The 19,183-nt window shown below is 55.9% G+C and overlaps 1 protein-coding gene and 1 long non-coding RNA gene across 4 annotated transcripts in view; one reads left to right on the top strand and one right to left on the bottom strand.

Moving 5' to 3' along the window:
• The window catches only part of LOC112414680 (uncharacterized), an 8,246-nt gene extending 2,123 nt beyond the window's left edge, over positions 1-6,123 (bottom strand). The window contains exons 1-2 of the long non-coding RNA XR_003006210.1: positions 6,070-6,123; positions 2,478-2,640 (exon numbers count right to left, since the gene is read on the bottom strand). This is a non-coding gene — a long non-coding RNA (uncharacterized LOC112414680). The remainder of the gene's footprint in view (positions 1-2,477; positions 2,641-6,069) is intronic.
• ADGRE5 (adhesion G protein-coupled receptor E5) lies at positions 2,876-19,156 on the top strand. Of its 3 annotated transcripts, XM_024767244.1 has the most exons (20): positions 2,876-3,175; positions 6,793-6,843; positions 7,063-7,182; positions 7,734-7,889; positions 11,229-11,360; positions 11,922-12,068; positions 12,539-12,685; positions 12,774-12,820; positions 12,949-13,026; positions 14,513-14,690; positions 14,775-14,882; positions 15,103-15,326; positions 15,917-16,096; positions 16,920-17,111; positions 17,366-17,592; positions 17,720-17,786; positions 17,921-18,012; positions 18,098-18,266; positions 18,354-18,458; positions 18,544-19,156. In XM_024767244.1, exons 1-20 carry the CDS (start codon positions 3,136-3,138, stop codon positions 18,571-18,573), a joined length of 2,490 nt encoding a protein of 829 aa, XP_024623012.1. In that variant the 5' UTR covers positions 2,876-3,135; the 3' UTR covers positions 18,574-19,156. The 3 variants fall into 3 exon arrangements, with proteins under 3 accessions (XP_024623012.1, XP_024623010.1, XP_024623011.1); XM_024767243.1 differs by lacking the exons at positions 11,229-11,360; positions 11,922-12,068 and having other exon boundaries at positions 2,888-3,175; XM_024767242.1 differs by lacking the exons at positions 11,229-11,360; positions 11,922-12,068 and having other exon boundaries at positions 2,883-3,175; positions 18,098-18,458.
• The last annotated feature ends 27 nt before the right edge of the window (positions 19,157-19,183 follow it).

Genomic DNA, 19,183 nt, shown 5'->3' on the forward strand with positions numbered 1-19,183 from the left:
AAAAAAAAAAAAAAAAAAAAATGAGGGGGCCCCAAAAAAAAAAAAAAAAAAAGGTACATGATCTCCCACAGCACCACTCTCATTTATTACTAAATAGATTTTAAAAAAATAAAAAGAGGAAGAGACTGGGTTTGCCCAGGACCTCTGATATGAGATGGTGGTGCCCTTTGACTGTGCATGTCATTTTACTACTCTGTGCCTCAGTTTCCCCATCTGCCAAATGGAAATCACAGCACCTGCCTTCTAGGCTACTGGGAAGATAAGTGAGTTCAATCCCTGCAAAATGATTAGAGGGCAGCCAGGCATACAGTGGGCGCTGGATGAATACTGTCATCCACTGTGATGATGTGTTACCATGGCAGTTATAAAAATAAAAATATAAATAGAATATAATAAATAATACTATCATTATGATTGGCTGACTAGTCCTGGATCTGCTACTTCCTAGCTGAGGAATCTCAGGCCAGTGGCCCAACCCCCCAGGTGCTGGTTTCCCATCTGAAAAACAGGGATGCGTGTCCCTACCTCACACTGTTGTGGAACAGAGGTGTCGAGATTGTCCAGGGCTTTGGGGCTGGAACTTCAGGGCAGAGGAAAGGGGGAGAAACACTGTGACACCTCAGCAGGGGCAAGATAATGAAGCCTGTAGTGGGCTTCCTTCAGTGGAGGGTAGTATTACTAATTATGCAGCCCTACTGGGTGCAGGCTTTGCTCTGGTTCTACAGAGACACAAATGGACCAAAGTCCTGTCCTCCAGGATGACAGTCTAGGGGGGGTAGGGGGCAGACAGTAAACAAATTAAGTAGGTAAATTTCGTGATGGGGGATGGCGAAGGGCTACAGAGAACTGAGAAAGTAGGGAATATTCAGAGGATTACATTTATGACATGGGGATGGGGGGTGGGGGGTTGGTCAGGGAACGTCTGGGCAAAAACATGAAGAGAGGAGGGAGCGAGCCATGAGGTTATCTAGTTGTCTGGGTAAGAGTGCTCCAGGCAGAGGGAACAGCCTGTGCAAAGGCCCTGAGGTCACCCCATGCCTGGTGTTTTCCATAAGGAAAACTGTAGCCAAGCTACCGAGGAGAGAGTGGGAGGAGGTGAGGGCAGGGAGGTGACAGCAGAGCAGGCCGGGCCTTATGGGCCGAGGAAGGACTTGGGGTTTGACTCCGAGTGAGGTGGGAGCCATGGAGGGTGTCTGAGCAGAGGAGGGATGAGATCTGACTCAGGTGTTCCCAGGCACCCTTGGGCCACTTGGAGGGGAAAGGAGTGGGGGATGGGGTGGGGGGGATGTCCCTCTTTGTGCCTTCCCCAATCCTTCTCTCCTATATCACTGGTTCCTTCCTTACCCTGCTCTGTGAGGCCAGTAGGCAGGAATTAAAATCCAATTCACCAGAAAGGAAAACTGAGTCCCAGGATGGTTAGACCTGCTCCAAGGGCCCAAGACACATCCCTGGGGGAGGAGAAGGCATGATTGCAACCCTTGGGCAGTGGTTCCCCCAGGCTGGAACCCCTACCCCGCAGCTTTTTCAAGCACCAGCTGTCAGACCTGTGGGCCTGTGGTGGGGGGAGGTAGGGGCATGTCCAGCCCTGGAATTTCCAGCTCTAAGGGAAAAAAGCCAAAAATCCACCTTGGGCCTTGTCTGGCCCCCTCCCCTCCCAGTCTCCTCCCATGTCCACTCCCCTCCCCCTGAGGAAACTGAGGCACAGAGAGACCTCAGTTACCCTGATAGGACCCCTTTTCATGCCCTGTCCAGGTCAAAGGGACAGGAAGAGCAGGAAGGGGTTAATTTTAGGACTGGGGGTGCTCCACCATCCCTGGGATAAGGCTTCTCTGCCTCTGGCCATGAGTGACCTTTTTTTTCCATGACTGCAATCCTAACCTTTTAAACTATTATGTACTTAATATTTTATTTAATTTTCTAAGCTGTTGCATCCTTGAATCCATTCATTTAAAAAAGAATCTTTATATTGATGTCCTGATTGGGAAACCCTTCTCATTGCCTCAAATAGTCTGTAAATTTACAAATAAATAAGAACACAAGGAACATGAACCATGGATTCTAGCCGGATAAACCTCAGGGCCACCAAGGTGTTAGCACCCAGTAGAGACTTTCTCCTGGACCTTGGGCTCATTGCAGGGACCTGGGGACTGAACTGCCTACCTGTGGATCTCTGCTTAGCCACTTGTTACCTGCACCTCAGTTTCCCCCTTCTGCAAAATGGGAATCATAGCAACACCTGCCTCGAAGGTATTTCGAGGAGTAAATGAGTTAAAATAGATAAAGAGATAACTCTAGGCAAATCAGGCCTGTCTCAGATTAAGTGCTTTCTAAATAATAGTGTTTTTTAAAACAAATGATCAGAAGGCTCGAGATAAACCAGTCACATGACTTATTTGAAAAGGAAACTACTCTCCTATCTTGTGATTCTCTGTTGATTAGTGCAGTGTCCAGGAATGCCCAAAATATAAGTTTCCTACCAGGTGAAACGCTGACCCAGAAAGGCCAGCTCCAGGAGCATGGTGGCCCCAAGATCCCGCAGTTTCTCTTCTTGGCATCAGCCTGGCATCCGTGAGGGCCCCTTTGTGCCCCTCCCCCAGCTCTTCTTTGGACTCTGGCCTCTCTGTGTCTCAGTTTCTCCATCTGGAAAACAGAGGAGGAAGGTCCTGTTAGCTCAGAGGCTGGCCCTGGAGACTCAGCTCGACGAGGCAGCGAGCACAGGGTGGTCCCCCAACGTGGGTGCCCTGAGCTATTATTTCTGACGTGGCTCCTCCCCAACCTCAATGCCAGACAAGGCAAGACTTCCTCCTTGGGCCTGGGATCAGCCAAGCCGAGTACACAGGGGCCAGAGAGTTCAGACACTCAACGGGCAGCTTGTGCCTCTATGCCACGTTTGAGTGTGTGTGTGTGTGTGTGTGTGTGTGTGTGTGCCCGCACGCGCAACACACAGCGCCCCTGGGTCTGTGTTTTCACTGCACTTTCCTGTTGGTTTTCAGCTCCAGGGAGGGCCCTGGGCCAGTGGCTGCCCCGCCTTTATAAAGGGCTGGCGGGCCTTGGGGAAGCCTGCACAGCTGCCCAGCCTGGAGACACAGAGAAGCCCTGCCCTAACTTCTGCTTTCCCTGCGGGCAGCTTAGACCATGGGAGGCCCCCACAGCGTTGCCTTGTTCGTCTTTCACGGTGAGAATTTTGCGGCCCCGTGGGGTGGGGGGCAGGCAGCAAGGGAGCCCCTGACAGCACCATGTGGTGCTCCGGCCCCCTCTTCCCCAGGGAGAAACGCAAAGTGCGGTTGGCAGCTCTGGGGCCAGGCCCGGAGGAAGCCACATGGTCAGGCAGGGGCTGAGGGCACATGGGGAGAGGGGCTGCTAGTGCCCAGCACCCCCAAGGTGTGGCAGGATCCCTCAGGTTGCTCTAAGAGCCTGCCCCCTCTCCCAGAGAAATCTCTGCGCTCTCTACTGGAGCCACTCCGGGGGCTGCTCCCAAAGCGGGGAAACAGGTTTGGGGAAGGAGAGGGGAAAAAAGCGAGTGCTGGGACTCCTGAAGACAGCCGGGCATAGGGGAGCGCTGCGGGGCTGGAGGGCTGGGGGGTTGGGGTGGGACCTCCCCATTGAGGGGGTACCCCCAACCTGTCCCCCACTGTCTCGGTGGCGTGGGGCAGCCCCAGAGACCCTCATTCTGGCTCGCCTGGGCCCAGCTTGGACTCAGCTGTGGGTGGAAAGGACTTTGCCAGTGGACGGTTTGAACTTGACGTTTGCTGCGACTTCCCCAGGGCCTCCCTTCCCGCCCCACCCAGGGTGGCTCTACCGGTTATCGTGGGCAGCTGGTTGCCAGGGCAACCAAGCAACAAAGAGAATGAAGAAATGGCATTTGGGGTACCAACCAGAGCTTCCCCAGGCCACAGGGACGGGCTTCCCTGTGCTGGCCCGGGATGGCAGGCGTGAGCCCAGTGGCTCCCAGACTGGGAAGCAAGAAACTGGAATCTGTGTGGGGTACACCTGATGGGGGGGCGGTGTGTCACCGGAGCCAGATCTCGCAGCCCCTGAATCTCACTTTCCACATCTGTAAAATGTGGCAAGACTGGTCTTCACTTTATAGGGCTGTGTTAAAGGTTAACTGAGTTCGCATGCCAACTATTCCCGGTTCACAGAATTAAGTAAACAGAATTAAGTAATTTATTATTATTTCACTGGCTGGTCTGGGGGGTAGACTGGGGGGTCCTTTGCAGGAGGATCAAGGAGAGGATGACCGCCCCATCCCCACCCCAGGAATCTTATGCCTCAGGGCTCGGCGGGGGGAATGCAAACCAGATGGGACTGGGAGCAGATGACCAGCCGCTCCACTCCCAGCTCCTGTTTGGGCGACTTCCAAGGACCCAGATGGAGAAGTCCTGGCCCAAGAGCCTCCGTGGTGGGGGAGCAGTGCCCAGCCTAGGCAGAGGTCACAGGGCACAAAACAACCGTCCCATCCCCCTGCAGCATCTGGGGACCTTGACCCCATCAATTCCACCTTTTCCAAGCTCCTCTGTTCACCAGATTCTTCCTGAATCTTTTTCTGGGCTTCAAGCCTCAGTCTGTCCATCAGCAGAATGGACACAAACAGGGCAGTTGTGAACGTGAAAGTTGCTACTGGGGACTTTGGGAGCTGGGGACAAATCAGCCCAGGTCCCATCCTACCAGGGAAGGCCATTTTGTGGTGTGTCATGCAAAGAGGAACTGAGCCCCAGCCAAGGGGGAGACTAGCCAAGCCCGGTGACCAGAGAGAAGGACGAGAGAAGTCATCACACGAGGGAGGGGAAGGACATTCCAGCCTCAGTTTACCCTGGCTGGGAGTGCTTCTGGGAGGGACTCTTGCCCACCGCCAGCCTGAGGGGTATCAAGTTTGGACCTAGGGGCTGAGTGGTCAGGGGACCCTCCAGCCTGCACCCTTGACAGCCCCACACCCCAGAATTCCCCTGGGAGCTCCCTCCAAAGGCAACGAGCTATGAGTCATCCGTTCCCTTGGCCCAGGAAGTGACTCATGCCTGCCCTTCCTCCCGGCCCCCATCCCTCCGCCCACCGCCCCTTTTGGGTCTCCCTGGATTGTTGGGGTCTGCATTGCCTCCCCGGCATTCCCACGTGGGCAGGGACTGGACGCCTCCCCCAAGCCCTCCCCATGCCTCCACCTGTTGCTGAGCTGCCCTCACCCCCTCACTCCCTTTCCCTCTGTTTCCATCCCACCCCCTTTCTAATTGTTTTTCTCTATCTTGCTCTCAATCTCCATATCTGTGTCTCCCTGTCCAATCTCTGCCATTTCTGTCTCTCTCTTAGTGTCCTGTTTCTCTGTCCCTCTCTATCACTGTATTAACTTCTGTTTCTCTCCATCTGTCTCTCCTCATCTCTCTGTCTCTGTTTCTTTTTTTTTTTTTTTCTTTTCAGTATGCGGGCCTCTCACTGTTGTGGCCTCTCCCGCTCCGGATGCGCAGACTCAGCGGCCATGGCTCACGGCATGTGGGATCTTCCCGGACCGGGGCACGAACCCGTGTCCCCTGCATCGGCAGGCAGACTCTCAACCACTGCGCCACCAGGGAAGCCCTCTGTCTCTGTTTCTTTCTCCCTCTCTCTCATCTCTGTTTTCTCTCCATCTCTGTCTTCTTGTCTGTCTGTCTCTGGTGAACCGTGAGGAGATCCCCATCTCTAAAGCCCCTGATGACCTGAGGAGGCCCCGAGAGTGGGGTGCCCCTGAGCAGCAGGTACAGCCGGGGAGGAGGCTGTACCTGTTACGATGTCACCCCCAACGTGAGCCCACAGCATCTTCCTGTGTGCAGGGGAGGCTAGGGTGAAATGTCACCACTGGGTCTCAAGACAGCCATCAGGGCTGACAGATATCGTGGGCGTGGTGTGCATGCACCTGCGTCCCCAAGGACGGGTGTTTGGGCTGGAGGATCTTAGATTCGGGGGGTGGGGAGGATCTGAGAAAACACCCAGTCCTTTTCCTCCAACCCCCTCATTCTTACACAGAGAAACGTTGCACGGGGAACTTTACTCAATATTCTGCGATAACCTCTATGAGAAAAGAATCTGAAAAAGAATGAATACATGTAGGACTTCCCGGGCGGTCCAGTGGTTAAGATTCTGCGCTTCCACTTCAGGGGGCGTGGGTTCGATCCCTGGTCGGGGAACTAAGATTCCACATTCTTCGCGGTGCAGCCAAAAAGAAAAAAAGAATGAATATATGTATATGTGTAACTGAATCACTTTGCTGTATGCCTGAAATTAACACAACATTGTAAATCAACTATAATCCCATATAATTTTTTTTCAAAAAGAAAAGAAACGTTGATGACAGTAAACACTTTGACACACCAGGTGATATTCGGAGGCTTACTTCTCACACTACTCTAGGAAATGGGTCCCGTCACCATCCCCATTCTACAAAAGGGGAAGCTGAGGCTCTGAGAGATGAGGTAACCTGACCACAGTCCAGAATTTGAACTGTGGCTGCCAGGTTCCAGTCTGTTTACTGAACTGTTGCCGACAGAGCCCACAGGTCCGCGGGAGCCAGGACCCCCTCGGTGCTTGGGCCCCTTCTCCATCCCTCAGTTTCTGAAACCCACCTCCAGGTGACAGGTGGCAGAGCCTCTGGCCATGGGTGTCCAATCTCTGGGAGGTGCCACGTACTCACTCTCTCCTTGAGCAACGGACAGAGCCCAAGCCTGGGAGGGGCCAACAGCCCCCTTTCCACAGTTGCTTTGCTCTTAGCATTGCATCTGCCCTTCCCTGCTCTGGTGACCCCCTTGACCCTCCCCTTCTCTGTTCCAGTGCTGTGTGTCTTGCTGACTCTGTCGGAAGCTGGGTCCCAGAACACCACGGGTGAGTCTGCTGGGAGCAACTCAGTCCACAGCCGGAGCCTGGGGAAGGGGCCCTAGACCCTCACCCACCCTCCCTCAGCCCAAACAAGAGAGAGGCCTGTTGCAGGGGGAAGGCCAGGGTCATGCCTCCCCAACACCCCTTCTTATGGAGATGATCCTGCCCCCCTCCCCAGCCCCTGACTCAGCCCTCACGTTCTGACCAAGGTCTCCATCCCCACAGCCTGTGCTAGGCCGTGCCCTGCAAACTCCTCATGTGTCCGTGATACCTTCTGCCGCTGCGCTCCGGGATTCAGTCCTTCATCTGGGGAGACCTTCACCAATTTCTTCGGCAGCTGTGATGGTACAGAGGCTTGGGGGTGATGGAGGGACATGCAGAGATTGTGGGGTACAGTCCAATGCCCGTGGGGGGACATGGGTGTTGGTTGGGGGCTTCAGCCTTTCTCCTCAGGACCATCATCAAGGACCGAAAAAAGAGAAAGGAAAAGCTATGAGAGAGGTGGAGAGATGAGACATGAATAAACATGGCCTCCTGGAGAGAGAGGAGCTGGGTCTCCAGGAGTCTGGAGTCTGTGCCTCAGTTTGCCCTTTCAGGACTGAGGAGGGGGGTGCAGAGCTTCCACCCACCCCCTGCTTCAGCACTTCCCACTGTGTCCCAATCTGGGGTGCCGGCCAGAGGGCCAAGAAGAGCAGAGCTGATTGCACAAGCTTCAGGAATGGCTTGCTCCAGCCGCAGCCCAGCCTCAGCAGTATTGCCTGAGAGTCTAATTCTTTCTAAAAAGACACTGATTAGCCATCAGGACCAGTGCTGGGGAGCCAGGTAGGGGATGGGGATCTCTGCCCTGACCAAACTCACGCCTTTGGGAGGTGACCCTTTGCCCTGCTGTGTTCCAGACATCAACGAGTGCGGACCACCCTTGACAGTGTCCTGTGGAAAATTAGCAGACTGCCAGAACACGGAAGGGGGCTATTACTGCATGTGCAGCCCAGGATATGAGCTTATTTCTGGGGCAACAATGTTCAAGAATGAGAGTGAGAACACGTGTCGAGGTAAGAATGACCCTGCATCTTCCACTTCTCCATCCATGAGGTTTGGGGTCACCCAAATACTGAGTCATTCCTGTAGCATCCAGGGGTCAGGGCTTTGGTTACAGGTGTAGCACCCAGGTCTGAGTTGGGACAGATGTACCTGTGCCTTTCCCATCTGCACAGAGAGGCAGGGCGGCATGAGCCAGGGACCCAAATCCTGGCTTTGCCACCTGATAGCTGTGTGTGTGACACTGGCAAGGATACTTATTCAGAAATCACCGTTAACATGTGGGATGTGATAATACTATTGTGAGTGTATGGGGTTTTTTGTTTTTGTTTTTTTTTTTTTGCGGTACGCGGGCCTCTCACTGCCGTGGCCTCTCCCGTTGCGGAGCACAGGCTCCGGACGCGCAGGCTCAGCGGCCATGGCTCACGGGCCCAGCCGCTCCGCGGCATGTGGGATCTTCCCGGACCGGGGCACGAACCCGTGTCCCCTGCATCGGCAGGCGGACTCCCAACCACTGCGCCACCAGGGAAGCCCTGTTTTGTTTTTTTAGAGTCTCTATCTTTTACAGATAAAAACAAAAGGAGCTTTGCCTTTTATTAACTGTGTGATTTTGGACAAGTTACTTCACCTCTCTGTGCCTCGGTTTACCCATCTGTAAAAAGGGGGTGACCAATGGCGCTTATTACCTCATAGAATTGCCAGGAAGGTATAGGAGATCACAAAACACAAAACAGTGACGGCTGTTGGGTTTTTAAATTATAATGATTATGATTTAATGTACCCTTTCCAGGATGGGCATCCCTGTGGTTCATGCCCCACGGTGGGTGCTCGCGAGCAGCTGTCCCAGTCCATCCCTTTACCAGGGACCCCGGAGGAGCCTGGTCTCCACACATCACCAGGTTTTGCCCCCTTTCCAGAGGGGGCAGGCAGGCAGGGAAAGGGGCAGATGGGGCCAGCAGTGGACAGACAGGAGCCACGACTCCAGAGAGGGGTCCAGAGAGGGGTCCAGAGAGGGGATTAGACACGAATACTGAGGACGGGGAGGGGAAGGTGGGAGGTGAGGAGGAGGTTGAACCCAGGGTTCAGAGGACTCTGAGTAGGGTCCACAGGTCCACCCTGCTGCTACCTTGGTCCCAGCGCCTTCCCTCCTGCCCTGCAGAGGGAGGGCGGCAGAGCCTCCCTGGTGGGAGGGAAGAGAGGACCTGCATCTATGTGGAGGTGCTGCTGGTCCACAGGGGCCTCTGTGGGGGTATGCTGTGCTTGAAACATGTGGCCTGGCCAGAGCCTTCACGTGAACTGGAAAAATGTCCCTGATCTCCAAGGTGAATACTGTGTGTTTAGGGAATGGAGAGTGAGCTGGTTTTCCTCTCCCACTTGCCTCCTTGGCTGGACACCCTTGTGCAGTCAGCAACCTGCACAACTGTACATGGTGGTCTTGGAACCCACTCAGTGTGCCTTGGCTGGGGGTGCCACCCACCCACTGTTGTGAGCCCCTGCAGAGACACGGATGAACAAGAGTGAGGTGTGAGAGGGAGCTCTACGGACCTCAAGGAGGGTGACTGCGAGAGAGCAGCCTGCTGGTTTGGACCAGAGTTTGCTGCCTGAAGACCTAGCTCTGTGACTGGCTCAGCTGGACTGTCTGTGCACCCCTTCCTCAGCATTCCAACCTTTGCCACACCTGAGGATGTGTCCGCCCGTGTCCTGGCCGTGGGGTCTGCTACGGGCAGGAGACACGGGCTGCTCCCTGGGTTCCTCATCCCACTTTCTCCAGGCATCAGAGGGCCATCTTGTGCACCTACCTCATCTCCCAACCCTCTCTGAACCCCAAGGCTCAGAACCCTTTGCAGAGGGTCACTTCCAGATGTTTGGAACATCCCCCCGGCCACCTGGCATCTTATTTGCATGAAACAAAAGAGTGGCTGGCATTCAAGATACTCAATGAGGTCACAGCACCGTGTGTTCCAGCACAATATCTGCCCTCTTCGCCGCTCTTAGTGACTGCTGGGAGGAGACCTGCCCTCTGGGGCCCTCTCAGACCCCCTGGGCCATGGTGGACCCTGGGACCCTGTCCAGAAATGCGGGAGGAGGGAGATTCAAGGACAGGTCCACCGTCCCTGGCCAGCCCTGCCCTGGCTCAGCAACCTGCCTGGAAAAGATGCCTCCTGGCACCCTGACCCCAATTCTCAGCCACTCAGCTTCCATCTATTTCCCCACACAAGGCTCCACCCTGACCCTCCCCAGTAATTCCAGTTCACGGACCTGAGGCAGCTCTGATGACTGGGGCCTGGGAGGACGTTGTGTCAGGGGTGGGCAGGGTGACATCGAGCCCCCAGCACACTGGAAGAATCAGATGAACAAAGAGGCTCCCATCTGGAGCAGATGACAGGAGAGGTTGTCATCAGGGACCATTGCCCCTGGCCTGACCCTCTACTGAAGAGATCAACCCAGGCCCCACGATGACCCAGACCACTTGGGGACAGAAGACGGAGGCTGAGCCCCACTCAGCAGGGTCCACAGGTCTACGTCCCAGGTGAGAGGCCAAGGGCCAAGATGACAGAAACACCTGCCACCCTTCATGCATGACACCTGCTCCCTGCTCCAGCCACCCAGCCATTGCCCACTGCAGGCCTTGCTCAGACGTGGATTCTCACCACTTCCTGCCAATCTAGGCGATGCCTTCGTGGGAATCAGAAAAAGGCACCTTCAGAGGCCCAAGGCTGCCTGGCCAGACATCAGCCCCACTGTCCAGCACAGCCTGGTGCCCACTGTCCAGATGGCCCTGGCCTTTCCGGCATCACCCCCATTTTCTGTGCCACTGCCCAGAAGCCTCGTCCTTGAGGGGCGTGGCTCAGGGGTGGGTCTTGGTGCATCTCCATGGAGCTGGAGTCTCAGAGTTAGCGTGGACAGGAGAGTGCTGTCCCGCCAGGGTCACCAGGATCCAAGGAGAACTCATCTGACAGCACTCACTCTGGGGGAGTCAGGACAAAGTCCGTCACCGAGAGCCAAGATGGGGCCTCCCTGCTCAGGGAACACAGCATTTCTCCTGCACTCGGTTCCCAGGAAGGCACGCCCAGGCCTTTGTCCAAATCCTTAGGCTGGGACACAAGCAGCTGTGATGTCCCCACCACAGCTGGGAGCTTCCCAGGGAGGCTGAGAGAGCCAGAGCCGGCAGACAGGGGAGGACTTGGGTCACTCCTGGCCACATCTGGACAACAGAATATCTGGGCCACCATGCTCACCCACAGGATGTCTCCATGTGAATTAGAAAAGACCCACTCACCGAGGGAGAGAGAGCGGGCCCGGGAGGCTGTCCACAGCTGCAGGCATCCATCATCCTCTCACCTCCCTTGCAGATGTGGATGAATGTCAGCAGAGACCCAAAGTCTGTAAAGGCCGCAGTCTCTGCATCAACACGCAGGGCAGCTACCTCTGCCAGTGCCCACCTGGCTTGAAGCTCAACCTGGAGGACCCAAGACATTGCACAGGTAGAGGCCCTGGGAAGACAGTGTGAGGCTGGCCTGGAGCTGAAGAAGGAGTCGAGGCGGTCCGTGGAGCCTGAGGAGGAGGGAGAAGAGCCTCAGGTTCCTGCAATGCCAAGGGCCTGCCGGGGCCCTGCCCAAGGATTCGCCTCCCCGAAAGGTCCCACCACAGGCCAGGGAGGCGGCAGAGCCTTCTGGGCCTGGGGTTCCCTTGTGGAGTTCCCTGTCTCTGTGAACATCCCCAGACCTCGCCCCTTCCTCATCTGTCACATTCGAGCAGAGGAAGCTGTCACTTCCTGTTCCCAGAAGGGGAACCTCAGTCCAGGGCTGGACTGTCAGACCCCATGACTCAGTCTCCCTCCTGGTTTTACTATAAAGTGGGGACCATGGTCCCTGCCACGCCCATCTTGCAGGGAGGCTACCTTAAGGTGCTTTGAGGGTGAAGTTGAAGGTCACCAGGTGATGGCACGTGCAATCACAGTGGGGTCCTTGGTGCTGGGCAGTGATAAGCGGATACAGTGAGAAGTGGAAGTTGGGGGGCGCCTGACCCTCTGGCTTTGTCCTCAGATGTGAATGAATGTACCTTGGGGAGAAACCCATGCCACAACTCCAGCCACTGCTTCAACCTCGTGGGCACCTATAAGTGCCACTGCCGTCCAGGCTGGAAGCCAATTCCTGGGGCCCCCAGCAGCCCAAACAACACTGTCTGTGAAGGTTCAGAGCTCAGATGCTATGTTCTTGGAGACCCACACTTAAAACATCTGATCACATATTCAGTGACACCCACCCAAACCAAACAGAAAGAATGCTGGGGGAGCCCTGCTGTGCCAGGCATTAATTCTTTTGGGGCTAAATGTCAAAACATCTGGGGGTCCTGGAGAAGGAGCTGGGGTGCCAAGAGAAAAGCTCCCAGGGACTCCAGGCAGCAGCTAATAACTGAGACGAAGACACTTCAGTATTTTCACAACCTGCCTATCTGTATGGGGCCCACCTGCTATGTGTCAGAACTCTGCACACTTCCCATAAATAACCTCAGCGTCCACCGTTCGATGATGTGCAGTCACCGGGTGGCATCACCTCCGGGCGTGGGAGGGGGCACTAATATGGGAAAAAGAGGGGCACAGAGAGGAGAGGGGCCTCATCAGGGCTGGGACAGAGCCAGACCCCCTTCTTCGTGTCCCCAGATATGGATGAGTGCAGCTCCAGGCAGCATCAGTGTCACAACTCCACCATCTGCGTCAACACCGTGGGTTCATACACGTGTCACTGCCGCCAAGGCTGGGTGCCCAAACCCGGATTCCAGGATGAGCAAATGGGCACCATCTGCGAAGGTACCTGTCCTGACCTGACCCCAGACCCCCTCCTACAACAAGCACAGACACTCTCACACCTAATGAACTGCTGTCCTGTCCCCTGCAGAGATCTCCTTCCCCACCTGGACCGCACCCCCTGAAATCAAGAGCCAGGTGAGTGGCCTCAGCAGGGAACAGGAGACAGGAAATCTTCCACCCAGCTCACCCTGTCCACCCATTTTCCCCAAGCTCCCCCATCCAGGATGAGGTTCTCTGACCCCCCTTCTCTCCCCTCTCTCCAGAGTCTCTCTGGCTTCTTTGAAAGAGTCCAGAAAATGAGCATAGACTTCAAGTCAGCCTTTCCTCAGGAAACCATCCAGGTAAGGGCAGGCCCTGGGGGGGAACCCCAGGACAGTGTGGGGTGGCTGGAGGTTGCTTCAGTGTGAGTGGAGATGCCCAAGCAGGGGCCTCTGTGTCTGTATGCACAATATATACACACACCATATATATACATTGTACAAACACAGACATACATACACACCCCAAAATGTACACACACACACACACACACACACACACACACACATTTGAGAGGGATATAATGGCAATAGAACGAAGCAGTTGAGAATTTCACCTCTGGAGCCAGGCCTCAAGGTTCAAATACACCCCATCCTACCCGCTGCCACTTCCTGCTGTGTGACCTCAGGCAAGTGACTCCCCCTCTCTGGGCCTGTCTCCTCACTTCATAAATGGTGCCTGCTTCATACAGGTGGTGAAAAGGTTTAAATGAACTAATAGAAGTAAGGCTCAAAGAATAGTGCCTGGCACACAGTATAAGCAGTATACGTAAGTTTTGGCATATGTCCTTAGCCTGGTAGAAATATTGAGCCCCTAAAAAATAATAATAATAACTTTTAAAAAGAGAAATATGTGAGGAACTTCCCTGGTGGTCCAGTGGGTAACACTCCACACTCCCAATGCAGGGGGCCTGGGTTCCCTGGTTGAGGAACGAGATCCCGCATGCATGCCGCAACTCGTAAGAGTCCTCATGCCCCAACTAAAGATGCCGCATGCCGTACAAAGATCCCACGTGCTGCAACCAAGACCCGGCGCAGCCAAAATAAATAAATAAGTATTAAAAAAAGAGAGAGAGAGAGAAACATGTGAGCCCCTTGTATCATTTAAAATTTTCCTGTAGCTACATTTTTAAAATATAAAAGTAGGGCTTCCCTGGTGGCACAGTGTTTGAGAGTCCGCCTGCCGATGCAGGGGACACAGGTTCGCGCCCCGGTCCGGGAAGATCCCACATGCCACGGAGCGGCTAGGCCCGTGAGCCACGGCCGCTGAGCCTGCGCGTCCGGAGCCTGTGCTCTGCAACGGGAGAGGCCACAACAGTGAGAGGCCCACATACCGCAAAATAAAAAAAAAGAATAATAAAATAAGATATAAAAGTAAAGAATAAATTTAAGAGTAAAAGTAAACAAGTGAAATTAATGTGAAAATTGCATATAACCCAATAGATTCAAACTATTACCATTTCAACGTGGAGCCATATTTCAAGCGACACCTGTGGCTCGTGGCAACTGTTCTGGGGCAGTGCAGACTTAGAAAAGGGCCTGTGCCTCATAAATGTTAAGCGCTGTCGTTGTTATAATACGTGCACACAGGCATATACTCAGTCCCCTTACTTGTCTTCTGGCTACTGCAGTGTCTTGAAGATTCCCCTGTGTCTGTCCCCCAGGCAACCCAGGTGGTTCTCCAGTGTGTACCCCAGTTGTGGGGGCGGGGTGAGGGGAGGTGAGATCAGGGTCCTTCAGGCAGCCCCTGTGGTGCAATGACCCAGCAGCTGTCACCCAACACCCACAGTACCTCATCATGTCACTGGATGACCTGTTGAAAACCCCAGGGGACCTGGAGGCCTTGGACCTGTCTTCCAGGCACCACACAGCCACCTACCTGTTCTCAGGCCTCGAACAAATCCTGAGGACCCTGGCCAAAGCCATGTCTGAAGGCTCCTTCATCTACCATTCTCCTGGGGACACAGGTGAGATCCCGTCCTGCTCCGCCCCAGCCCCGGGCCCCCCCTCATACACCCAGAGCTCCTGATCACTGCCCCCTGTCCCCTCAGAGTTGTCCCTGATGGTCCAGAAGCAGGGGAACGGAAACATCACCGTGGGCCAGAGCCAGGCACGGATGCTGCTGGACTGGGCCGTGGCAGCTGGAGCCGAGAAGTCCGGTAATGGCAGGATCCGGAGTGGGCATCTGAGGGAGAGGGATGGAGAAGCTGGGATATGGCTAGGGGTGAGATTCCGAATATGCAGCAACTGAAAACTGACCCATGGGGAGGGACTCCAGGCATCACAGTGGACTGGTGAGCCTGAATTAGACATCTTAGGAGGGAGGATGGGGCACAGAAGGAAGCAGAGCAGAAGGTAGCCAGCGTGTCTGTCCCCCAGGCCCCACCGTGGTAGGAATCCTTTCCAGCCCGAACATGCAGAAATTGCTGGCCAACGCCTCTTTGGACCTGGACTTGGAGAAGCAAACCGAGCTGGAAGAGATCTACGAAAGTCCTGTCCGCGGCACCCAGCTCAGGCTTCTTTCAGCCGTCAACTTGGTCTTTCTAAGCAACACGAACACAGATAAACTCAACTCCAAGGTCACCTTCACCTTCTCCCACCCTGTGAGTCCTTGGGTGGGGAGGGGGGTTCAGCCCTACTGCTCACCCCATGGCCAAGGTCACCGTGGTCCCTCTGCAGCCTTTGTTTCCCCACTTCCACCCACTCTGCTCCTTCCTTACAGGTATCTCAGGGCCTTTGCACTTGCTGTGCCCTCTGCCTGGGACAACTTTCCTCCACATGACTCAGTCCTTTACCTGTCTCCAGTCTTTGTTCAAATGTCACCTCCTTTTCTAGGCCTTCCCTGACCTGCTTATTTTAAATTACAATCTGTAATCACACCCCACCTTTCCCCTTTGCTCTTTTCTTTCTTTCTTTTGCACTCAGCACCTTCTAACACACCACCTAGTTTACTTATTGAAAATTTATTAGGTTTATTATTTTCTATCTGTCTCCCCCACTAGTATGTCAGCCCCAGAAGGACAGGGACTTGTGTCTGCCCTGTTTACTCCCGTGTCCCCTGGCCTGACACACACAGTAGGTGCTCAGTAGACAAATGCCAAATGAAAAACAGCCCTCTTTGGGTTCAACCCAAGCCCAGTACCCAAGAGTGGGCTCCAGGCTAACCTCTACCACCGCCCCTACCTGCTCACAGTGGGAGATGCCCGGGACAAGGAAGGAGCTGATCTGCGCCTTCTGGAGGAATGACAGCAACAGGAGAGGGTACTGGGCCACCTCGGGCTGCCAGACGCTGGGCAGCGGGAATGGCAGCACCACCTGCCAATGCAATCATCTGAGCAGCTTTGCCATCCTCATGGCCCACTACGATGTGGAGGTGAGCAGACCAGGAGCCATCCGCAAAAGCCCACAGGTGGCACGGCTGGCTTCGGTGAGACAGGCAGCTGGTTCTTGGGGGTACGGTCCACCTGATTCTGTATGGTTGCACAGCCCAGGCGGCCCTACACCACACCTCCCAGCCCCTTCCCTGGGACCCCCCCAGACCTCCACATGACCCAGCAACTAAACAGAGTGGCCTGGCACTGCAGGCCCTGCTCCAGCCGGTGCCCCTCTGACTGCTCACCCCCTAACAAGTTGTTAAATATCCCTAAAAGCTCCTGAGGGAGCACAACTTTCTGTATGTGGCCTCAGAGGGATCCATAGATACGCTGGGCCATGTGAATACCTGGAATGGGCCAGGCAGAGTAGGGGAGGCTGGTGGTCCAGGCCCAAGGCCCAGGAAGGACAAAAATGTGGGTTTTGAGGAGCTCATAGGTGTGGCCAGGTGTAGGAGGGGCAAGAGATGAGATAGAGATGAGGGTCAGAGAGATGGGCTCATCAGTGTTGGGAAAGAAGGTTGCAGCCATCGAGGCCTCACTGGGGACCTTCTCAGGAGAGCTGTCTGGGTGTGTAGTGGAGAAGCCCATCCGGAAGAACTAGGGATCCCTGCTGCACCCATGGGGGTGGGGGTGGCGGTATTTAGGATGAGACACAGCAGGTTTACTCAGATGTTGATGGTAGAAGAGATGGGGGGGAGATGAGCCACCTGATCAGAGTCCTACAGGCCAGGTCCCAGGTGCCTGTTGGTGGTGGGGCCCACAAGGAGGGCAGGAAGGCCTCAGAGCACTAATCGAGTCCCGCCCACCCCGTCCTGCATCCAGGACTGGAAGCTGTCCCTGATCACCAAGGTGGGACTGGCTTTGTCGCTGGTCTGCCTGCTGCTGTGCATTCTCACCTTCCTGCTGGTGCGGCCCATCCAGGGCTCGCGCACCACGGTGCACCTGCACCTCTGCATCTGCCTCTTCGTGGGCTCTACCATCTTCCTGGCGGGCATCGAGAACGAAGGCGGCCAGGTGAGGCCCCGCCCCGTGGAAAGCCCCACTCTCGCCTGAGCGCTAGACTTACCTGCGAGGGCCCTGAGTGGAACAGCCCCGCCCACTCCCAGCTGGGTCCGGTGGTCGGGCCCGGGAAGCCCAGGGCCCCGCCCATTCGCCCGCTTTAAACCCCGCACGGCCACGCCCTGACTCCGCCTGCCATCCGGCGTCGGGCCCGCCCATCGCTGACGTCACCCACCCCTCCGTCCCTCCGCCCCGCCCCCGCCCCGCAGGTTGGGCTGCGCTGCCGCCTGGTCGCCGCGATGCTGCACTACAGATTCCTGGCCGCCTTCTGCTGGATGAGCCTCGAGGGCGTGGAGCTCTACTTCCTCGTGGTGCGCGTGTTCCAAGGCCAAGGCCTGAGAAAGCGCTGGCTGTGCCTGATCGGCTACGGCGTGCCGCTGTTCATCGTGGCCGTCTCGGCAGCCATCAAGAGCCAGGGCTACGGCCGCCCCCAGTAGTGAGTGCGAGGTGGTGGGAGAGGGCCAGGGCGTGGAGGCTGCACCCAAACACAGTGCCCCTGCTCGCCTGTGACCCCACCCTCTGGGCTTACTGGGTGCTGACCGGACCCCTCCCTTCTCGCCCAGCTGCTGGTTGGACCACGCCAACGGCTTCCTCTGGAGCTTCCTGGGACCTGTGACCTTCATCGTTTTGGTAACTGCCTCACTCCCCACCCCGCACCTGTGGAAACCTGAGGTGCTTGGCTCCACACTGAGCCGGCTCCACTGGCTTTCTCGCTGTGAGTTCCAAGGACACCCCCTAATCCGAATTCTGTGCTCCCCACCCAGTGCAATGCTGTCATCTTCGTGATTACTGTCTGGAAGCTCACTCAGAAGTTTTCTGAAATCAACCCGGACATAAAGAAACTAAAGAAGGCCAGGTGAGAGCAGGGGCAGGGAGGGGGCCTGGCAGGAGTGGGTGTGTGAGGCGAGGACCTTACGCGGCAACTGCACACCTCCCCACAGGGTGCTGACCATCACCGCCATCGCCCAGCTCTTTGTGTTGGGCTGCACCTGGGTCTTTGGCCTGTTCCTCTTCGACCAACGTAGCTGGGTGCTGTGCTACACCTTCAGCATCCTCAACAGCCTGCAGGGCCTCTTCCTCTTTGTGCTGTACTGCCTCCTCAACAAGAAGGTGGGCTGCAGGTCGGGCTGCGGGTGGGGCTGGGACCCTAGTCCCGGGGCCCCCTCCTCCCCTCACCTGGCACCCTGTGCCCCACAGGTGAGGGAGGAGTACCGGAGGTGGGCCTGCATGGTCACCAGGAACAAGTACTCCGAGTTCGCCACATCCACCTCTGGGTCTGGCTCCAGCCAGAGTCAGACTCAGGTAAGGGCTGAGCCTTGGAGCGGGGGTGCAGGCCATAAGGCACCTGGGCCTGGGGTCAGTTCTCACGGGGCTCCTTTCTCTCCAGGCCCTCAGGCCCTCAGAGTCTGGCATGTGAAGGCGCCGTCCAGGCCAGGCCAGCGGCTCCCGTGGCCTCCGCAGCTCCTCCACATGCTGAAGACCTCCTCTCCTCTCCCACTGCTCTGCTCCCTCCTGCCCTGGTCCCCATACGCACCATGGAGAGGAGGGTGACAACGGCCACCTGGCACCGTACTCCAGAATACCCAGCCAGGGTGGAGAGCCGGACCTACTGGGCCTGCTTCTGGCTGCCTCTCAGCTCCACCCTAGCCAGGACCCAGGGCAAGGGCAGAAGCTGGCCCAGGACTGCAGCCCCTTGCCCTGGCACACAAGGCCCAGACAGACTGAGGGCTCCTGTGCCCAGCCTGGCCCTCCCCCCCTCATCTGTCTTTGCTACAGAACAAGAGGCCAGGGTGCTGGGGCTCAGCACCGGTTAAGCTAAGACTGAGGTCAGGGGTGGGAAAAGGGCAGGGCCGAAGGCTCATGGTACAGAGGCCCATCTGCCCCCAGGGCAGAGGGTTCTCACTGATGTGAAGGCTGTGGATACTGTGTAATGTTTTTTATCTGTATAAACCTTTCAGTGTTGACACTTAAAAAAATTAAATATCACTTTGACATAGAAAGTGGCATTTCTTCTGGGCTAAGGGCTC

The sequence above is a fragment of the Neophocaena asiaeorientalis genome, unplaced genomic scaffold (genome assembly GCF_003031525.2).
Source record: "Neophocaena asiaeorientalis asiaeorientalis breed wild unplaced genomic scaffold, Neophocaena_asiaeorientalis_V1.1 scaffold87, whole genome shotgun sequence".
NCBI classification, from domain to species: domain Eukaryota; kingdom Metazoa; phylum Chordata; class Mammalia; order Artiodactyla; family Phocoenidae; genus Neophocaena; species Neophocaena asiaeorientalis.